Raw genomic sequence first — 9031 nt, forward strand, 5'->3', positions numbered from 1 at the left:
CACAGTCCACCAAAAGCACAAGACAAGCACAACACAACAAAATACTTTATCCTGTTTCAATGCACATTAACATTAATAAAAGTGAAGAGTCATTGAGCACATCCTGTGACTTCACAAAATAAAAGTGAAGACATTAACATCCTGTGACTTTACAAAATAAAAGTGAAGACATTAACAAAATACTTTATGTCACATGCATACAAAATTGCCAACATTGTTTTTGGCACATCCTGTGACTTTACACATCTTCCAATTAAAACCCAACTACTAGTCTACTAGTGCTCAGACATACACATTTCCAACCAAAATTGCCAATATTGTTTTTGACACTTGACATATACATTAAATGAGTGAACTAGTACTTGGTGGCTGAGATGCAGTTTGAGGTGTTGCAGTCTGCTTTGTTTTTGTAGATTTACTGCCTTGTGCCTACAAAGAGGGTAGTACAAGTTACATACACACGAAATACTTGAGGAAATGAATATAGTTCAAAGTATGGAAATACTTACAGCTGCTGATTTAGCAAGTCTATCTCTTCTCTGCCATAGAGTTTCACCAGTGATGCCTGCCTTGCACCCTCTTGCATTATGTCCTTCTTTCTTGTACTTCCCACACTTGATTGTCTTGTTCATCCTAGAAACTCTATAAGGGTTCCTTAGCTCTTCAGGATCTCTTTTTCTTTGCTTTGGTGGTCTGCCAGGTGGTTTATATACATGAGGAGCAACAGGAGCAGTTTGGTTAGTCTTAACCCACTCAGACTGGCCAGACATTGGTTGTATTATCTCCTTGTAAGTTTCAGCAAATATCTCTTTTAAGTAACAAGGATGCACATAGTCCTCCACTTTCTCCAGGTTCTTAACAATAGCAGAGATCCCATGTTTGCAAGGAAGTCCTGTCAAATTCCAAATCCTACAGCTGCATGTTTTCTTAGCCAAGTCAACCACATGTCTCTCACGACCATTATCAACCTCATACATGAAGCTACCTGCTGGAGTAGCACTGAAAGGTATAGATTCATGTTTTAACTTCTCTAATTTGTCTTGAATATTAGGACAAACTTTTCCAGTGTATTTTGCTATACCTCTCATCTTTTTGTATTGTTTGGTCATGAGCCTAACTCTAATCCACTCCAACATTGCTAAAATTGGCTTATCCCTAGCTTCTAAGATCATGACATTAAAAGACTTACTCAAGTTATTAGCTAAACAATCACACCAAACTCTACTACTAAAGTGAAACTTAGACCATTGTGCAGGGTTGATGTCAGCAAGATACTCTCATGCCTTGACATCCAAATCCTTCATTTTCTGCGTTCTTCTCTCAAACTCCCTGATTGTTGTGGCTCCAGCACATTTCCACAGTGCATCCTTCAACTTCAAGCCCTTATGATCCACTTTGAAATTATTATAGATATGCTTCACACAATATCTATGCTCACAAGTTGGGAACAACATCTCAATTACAGGTATAAGACCCTAATTCATATACAAAACAGATCAAGTAAATGTGTTAGTTAAACATGTTGAAATGAACTGAAGCATGTATTATTGAACTTTAAATGTGGGTTAAATATGTTAGTACAATTGTAGGTCATACCTTTTGTCTATCACTGATGAAGACCAGATTAAGTTGCTCTGGATCCCCAATGTCATCTGAAAACTGTTGCAAAAACCATACCCATAAATCTTTGTTTTCTTGCTCAACAACAGCAAATGCAACTGGAAAAATATTATCATTTGCATCTCTAGCTATGGCAGAAAGTATTTTCCCCCCAAATCTCCCTTTCAAGTGGCACCTATCTAAACCAATGATTGGTCTACAACCTCCCAAAAACCCAAGTTTTTATGCATTATACCTAATATACATTCTCTTAAATTTGGGTTGTGCATTTTCATCTTCCCTTTCAGTTTGCAAAATAACCCTACTTCCTTTATCATTCAATCTTATCATCTCTGCATAATCCCTAAGTTTCCCATATTGCAGCTGTTCATCCCCAGTAATCAAGTCAGTAGCTTTCCTTTTTGCCCTATACACTTGACTGTAACTTATGTCAATTTCAAGTGCTTGCTTCACATGATGTTGAACACCAGCCACTTTCCAATTGGGGTTTTTGTCAAACTCCTGCATAAATTTCTTTGCAACATAACTTGAAGTCACTTGACTGTATTTGAAGGATCTAGGGCAAATGCACTCTGGATTGAATGTTTTTATTTGGAATGTCAACTCTCCAGGTAGTTGAGATGCATAACACCTCCATTCACATTCATTGATGCAATAAACTGATATCTTCTTTTTCTCATTTAGCTTGAACTTGATATATACTGGTTCTTTATCGCATATTCCCTCAATGCCTCCCTAAATACTTTAGAATTTGGAAACTTCATTCCTTTCCTTAACTCTGGTTTTCTCATGTCAGTTTGGACATTAAACTCAGATTCTTTTGCAGCTGGTGCTAGCTGATCATCATCAGACCCTACTAGACTTTCCATGTCATCTTCAAGAGGTGGGTCAATCCATTCACCCTCTTCAAGAGGTGGGTCATTGTCAGCTGTAGTAGTCTTATGTGGGGTTGCATACACATGTACATCCTCATGGGTAGATGGCCCATCATCTCCTTCAGAGGGCCTATGTGGGGCTCCATGTGTAGATGGCCCATCATCTACATTTCCAAATACATCATCATCAAAATTTGGCCCCTCAAACCCTTCCTCTAACCAATCAATATCTTGTCCATCACCTCCTTCAGCATCCACATTACCTCCCTTATGCACCTCATGCACATCATCATCACTCTCACCCACCTCATGCACATCATCATCATTTGCTACTTCCTCATTACCAAATGGTTGTTCAATTGCAAGTGGCTCCTCACCACCCTCAACATATAGTGTTATCTTATCTGTAGGCCATGCAGCATGAATCTCACACATATAAACAACATCATCATCTCCATTCATAAGCCTTAACCCTTGCTCCAAATTACCTCCAGGAATAAGATAATGATATCTACTTGTACTAACTGCCCCCACATCACAACAAATATCTTATATTTCAAAATAACTAAGTCTATCCGGGTCAACATTATCAACAAAAGAAGTACTACCTCCTAAATATACCAAATCTGGGTTCCACACAAACTGCCCACCATGATGAATCTCAAAATTGAATGCCAAGTCAACCATCTGCATATAAAACACAACAGAATAAATGAAGATGATAAAACTTATAAATGAAGATGATCAAAGCCTTAAAGCATACATATTAAAATGAGGCATCTAGTTCTATTGTTAATAAAGACTCAATACCTATATGGATAAGAGTAGTAATATGAGTAGCACCATTAGTTCACTGGTCCAAGACCTAGAACCAGTCTTGAGCAAACAAGGTCCATTATTATCACAAACTTATTTCAAAACAGAATTGAGCAAACAAGAGAACTCAGAATGCAGTTGGACTTATTTTAAAAATGCATATATAACCGTCCAGCTTATATCATAATTGACTGAATAATTATTTCAATAAAATCATGAGCATTATTCAACTTTTAAAGGGAATGAAGGGTTTTTAGTTCACTGGTCCATTAGTTCACTGGTCAAATTCATAATTAGTTCACTGGTCCATTAGACACTAACTATATCATGCTGTCCAAAACAGACTCAACTCGTAACATTCTAATTAATCTGAAAATTAGAACCAATGATCAATTTGGTGACAGAAGCAGTAAATCAAACTGATTTCAAACTGACAGAAGTAGTAGCCAATGATCAAATTGATTTCAATTTGGTAACATTCCACAAAAACAATTAAACAATACAAATCACGGCAGAGAGAAAGCCTACAACAGAACAATCATGAGCATGATCGGGTGAGGGAGAGGTGGTTAATACTAAACAGAACAATCATCAAAGCCTACAACATAAAAAATTGAGGAGCAACTGTAAAAAAAAGAAAAAAGAAAAAATTTTGGTTTCAACTGGAAATTTCTCCGACTCTGTAAAAAAAAAAAAAGGGTTTTTGCTTAACCAGTTCCATGGTTAAGCAAGAACCGAATTTGGAAGAAAGAATACCCAATTTTAAAACCCATAGGAATTTTAACACCCACCGGCATTTTAAAACCCACCACCGGCATTTTAAAATCTACTGGCATTTTAAAACCCAATTTAGAACCCTAGATTTCGAAGATTAAAACACAAAATCCTAATCTACCTGCAACGACTTAATAGAACAAAGGCAATAATCTTGATCTTCCTTAAATCGGTTTGCATGCACGACCTCAAGCTTTCAAATCCCAGTCAAGTGAAGCGAAGCGCGATACCCATGAGTGAGTCTTCCTGCCACAGCTAAACGGAGAAGTTGTCTTCCTCGGTTCGATTTGCATGAACGATGGGAGTGAGTGAGTGAGTGATTTTGAGTGATTCTTGGGAGTGACACTGAGTGATTTTTGGTGAGCAAGCCGGATGAGAGTGACTGAGTGGTTTTTGGAAAAATGAGTGGTTTGATCTGGATGGGAGTGACTTTTCACCTATTTCCTATGTTAGAGTAACGGTGAGGGGGGAGTGAGTGAGTGATTTTGAGTGATTTTTGGTGAGCAAGCCGGATGAGAGTGACTGAATGGTTTTTGGAAAAGTGAGTGTTTTGATTTGGATGGGAGTGACTTTTCACCTATTTCCTATGTTAGAGTAACGATGAGGGAGATGTGGGCACACGGCACATAAACGGTGATAATTATAGGTGGGCAAAGTGTCAAAATTTGAACCACAGGTAGGCACTTAGAATTAGGGGTAAACCATAGGTGGACAATGTGTAATTATCCCTAATTATTAATATCTGTCATTTCACAAACCCTGTCGCCCCTTTCTTTTTTGGTTGTCTGTTTTTGGTCCATGACCACTACCTTGGGACTTCCACCTAAATATGGCAAAACAGACCCAACCTGAACACAAATTTTTTTCATTAGAAGAAAAAAAAGGTTGACCCGTGACTCGACCCGTGACCCAAACTATTTTTTAATACTATTTTTTTTTTTTGGTAAAAAAAATAATAAAACTAAGACAATATTGGTTTAATTTTTTGTTGTGAGTTTTAAGTAAACAATTAAGACATTTACATAACTACATGCAAATGAATTGAAATATGAATGGTTGAATATTCTATAATGAGTAAAGATTTTTAGATATCGAATAGCAAAGTACATTCATAAGTGTGAAAATAGTGAAGCCAAAGTATCAAATTACAATAAATCATGAATGCTTAGACCTATTTTTTAACAATTTATGTCTCAAATAAACGGCTTTTAAAATAAATTATGATATTTCTTAGAGTGTGTATTGCTTAAGAATGATATGATATTCATAAAAGAGACCATGTATAATTAAGTAAATAATCAAATTTTAATATATATTCTCAAATTGAAATAGAGTGCCAACCAAAATTGATAATAGATTATAAAATTAATTTTCAAGATTGTAAATTTCTTATATGTTTTTATTCTTTATCAAATGAGTTATCCAATAAATCATTTGTAATTTTGTTTTATATTTTGGGATGTTGATATTGTGTAGAAATAAAACTTGTGCATTTATTTTACTTATCTTTGTGTTATTTTGTTTTAGTTAGCAATGTTGAGATTTGTATAATTTTAAAATTATTGAATAAGTATTAATAAGTTTAATTAAGTTGATTCTTAATAAAAGTGGTAAATTCAAAGTAATGCATTTTACATCAAGTAATTTGTTGCATGACTTTCCAAATGGGCAAATACAAGTTGTTTTCTATTATATATATAAATCATGTGGAAAATACAGGTCAACCTGACCTGCAAACCGATTGACCTGAACCCGTTTTGACTCGCAATCCATTTGACCCGATCCGACTGACCCGCCCATTTTGCCATGTCTACTTCCACCCTAGGTCCACCCTTCATCATTATCATCACTATTAACGCCACACTTTAACATGGTCACAATGAGTATCATTATCAAATTATTGCCAAACTATACTGCTATACTTTGGTGATAAAGTTTCATACAACTATACTAGTATTGCTATCATCGTATACTTTAATTCCTTGATTGTAAAAGATATTAATTATTCTACATAAAGAAAATTCAAACCGGACTGAAGTTCAAACTCAGATGTTATTTTAAAATTTTTCCTTCAAAGACAACCTTACCGACCCTAATCCTTTTGGGGCAAATATTCCAAAATTTTTACCTGCAAACTGAATAAAGATTCCTAGCTGTAGTTGAGAACATTTTCCACTTCCTTTTTGATTTTTCAATTATTTCTAGGCTGTTAAACTTTTCTAGCAGGTAGAGTTTGGTAAAGATTCTATCTCTAATGTTTGCCCAACATGATAATGATGAATTGATAGACTATGGTACCACGAAAAGCTTTCCTCTCTGTTTTTTCCCCTCCCTTTAAGTGCACATTTGGTTCTTAAACTTGGAACCTAATTATGACAGTGTTACATATATTTAGAAATTTTTTAATGTTTGTTTTAGTCCCTGTATTTTCGTAACAACACAAACATATATAGGAGACGTAAGACCATCGCAATCACTGTAATTTTATGGTTCAGGACAAACGGAGTATATTTGCACCCATAAAAAAAAAAAAAAAAAAGTATATATGCTATCATTTTTTCTTTAATATTTGAACTCAATTATGAACACAATCGTGGGGAAAAGAACATACAATACTTATCATTATCAGGAAAGTAGAACAAATTTTAGAAAAAAGGAGTATAGAAGTTATTGAGTAGATGTATATGCTGCAGAATATGTTGTGAACTGTGAAGAACCAGTGTAGCTAGTAGGGCTTGATGACTGAGCGTGGTGGTCTTCTGAATTACTAGTTGAAGATGTTGATGCAAGAATGGGAGGGGTAAGATAGGTTGGCATTGGCATCTTTGGTTCGAGAATGGGTAACGCAGCTTCAAAATCAAGCACATGAATGGCTTTTCTTATTGAAGGCCTAACATTGTAATCTGGATGAGCACACCAAAGTCCAACAACCATTAATCGTTCCATTTGCTGCTCATCAAAATCTCCACAAAATCTAGTATCAGCTGCCTTAAGAAGATTTCTTGTTCCATAAAGCTCCCAAATCCACTCTAACAGAATAGTTTCATCTTCTTTTGCCTTGACTTCAAGTGGTTTTCTTCCACAAGCGATCTCCAAAGCTACAACTCCGAAACTATATACATCTGACTCCTTACTGGCCCTACCCGACATAATACATTCAGGGGCCAAGTAGCCCATGGTCCCAGCCAAAGCCGTGGTTTGTGATCCTTTTACATGGTCCACTAGCCTAGCTAAGCCAAAATCCCCAAGCTTTGCATTTAAATTTGAATCCAACATGACGTTGCTTGACTTTATGTCTCTATGCAAAACACATTGCTCCCATTCTTCATGCAAGTATAGAAGTGCTGATGCTAGTCCTCGAGCAATATTGTACCTCACCATCCATGTTAACATGCTTTTACCTTTGAAAAGATGCAAATCCAAGCTGCCATTTGACATGAACTCATAAATTAGAAGAAGATCCTTTTTCTCATGGCACCAACCAATTAATTGCACCAAATTCCTATGCCTGAGCCGACTGATACTCCTTACTTCAGATGCATACTCCTTTATCCCTTGTTTAGATCCCCTTGAAACTCTCTTAATAGCAACATAGGAATTCAGGTCCCCTAAATATCCTTTATAAACCCCACCAAACCCTCCTTGTCCAAGCTTATTTTCCTCGGCAAAATTATTCGTTGCAGAAACTAATTCTTTGTAGGAAAACTTCTTTGGTCCAGTACCTCGTTCAAATTCATCATCCATGGAAAGATCAAAGACTAACTCTTCTTCTTCTTCTTCGCTTGGACGCCACTTTTTCTTATACACAGGGTAAAGCACCACCAAACAAATAATTAAAATGCATGCACCCACGCTGAGGCCCACCACCAATTTTTTGTTGGGCTCGCCTTTATTCTTTTCCACAGAAGGTGCTAGCGACTGCTGATTCATTAAAGGTGATGTCGATTCAAAAGACCACGCGGTAAGAATATGCCACTCAGAAAGCAATCCTGTAGATGCCGAGAATCCAAATTCAACCCATTCTGGTAGGAGAAGTGTCAAATTAATGATAGAAGATAAGTGTTGTTGAATAGGGGTGGTATCATTATCAAAACCAGTGAAGGTGACACTAAAATTTTGTGTACTGGAATCGTAATTGATACTTGCACTATATGTTCTATTCTGCATAATAGTACAATACCATGGTGTAGAGTTATGAGATGTCATTTTGTTGATATTGATACCAACGTGTTCAGGAACTTCATAAGAAGGATCCCATGGAGCATTGTGAAAAGTATCGAACTCCACTGCAACGAATTTATTTGTAGCTAGGAAAATTGGTTGTTCCATTTGTACGCGGCTCACAAGGCCAAGGCCAGAGCCATCTGTTGGGCTAGGATCAGGGAAATTTGGGGTTGAGAGGAAGAACGTGAGCCCATCTGAATATCTATCTTTACCTCGGGAATCGATGATGAAGGAGAAGTTGGAAGTGAAGTTGGCCACATTTCCCGAGTTCTTGTCCCAAAGATGCATCTGCTCTGAATATGTGGCTCGACCCCAGTTATCCACTTCATCTGGTGTGAGTTGGATCATTGAACCTGAGTTCGTAGCGTTTCTTGTTGGGGTTACAGGTTTGTACTTGGTTGTGTCACTGAAATCGCTGTACTTGAAGGATATCTGAGTTGCACATGGGTTTATGAGATAGAGGAAAATGCTTATCATCAAGTAGATTAAAAACAGCTTTGGTGACTGGAAAATCATGGCCTAGAGTCTCAGGGATTTTGGGACTTAGCTAGAAGCTTGTAAATTGTTATTATCATATATGATATGGACTGAAGAACACCACATCAACCTGAGATAGCAGCTCTCCTCAAATATCATATTACTTTCTGTGTCTTTTTTTCTAAACACAACAAATTTCACTATGTTTGATATGACAGATTTTGATTTAAGTCATGTACAATATT

The 9031-nt window shown here is 36.6% G+C and overlaps 1 protein-coding gene across 1 annotated transcript; it reads right to left on the minus strand.

Moving 5' to 3' along the window:
* Positions 1-6748: 6748 nt before the first annotated feature.
* LOC115969391 (L-type lectin-domain containing receptor kinase IX.1-like) lies at positions 6749-8825 on the minus strand. The gene has a single exon (XM_031089021.1). The coding sequence runs from the start codon at positions 8823-8825 to the stop codon at positions 6753-6755; it is 2073 nt and encodes a 690-aa protein (XP_030944881.1). The 3' UTR covers positions 6749-6752.
* Positions 8826-9031: the final 206 nt, after the last annotated feature.

Source organism: Quercus lobata, chromosome 11 (assembly GCF_001633185.2).
Source record: "Quercus lobata isolate SW786 chromosome 11, ValleyOak3.0 Primary Assembly, whole genome shotgun sequence".
Taxonomy (NCBI): Eukaryota; Viridiplantae; Streptophyta; class Magnoliopsida; order Fagales; family Fagaceae; genus Quercus; species Quercus lobata.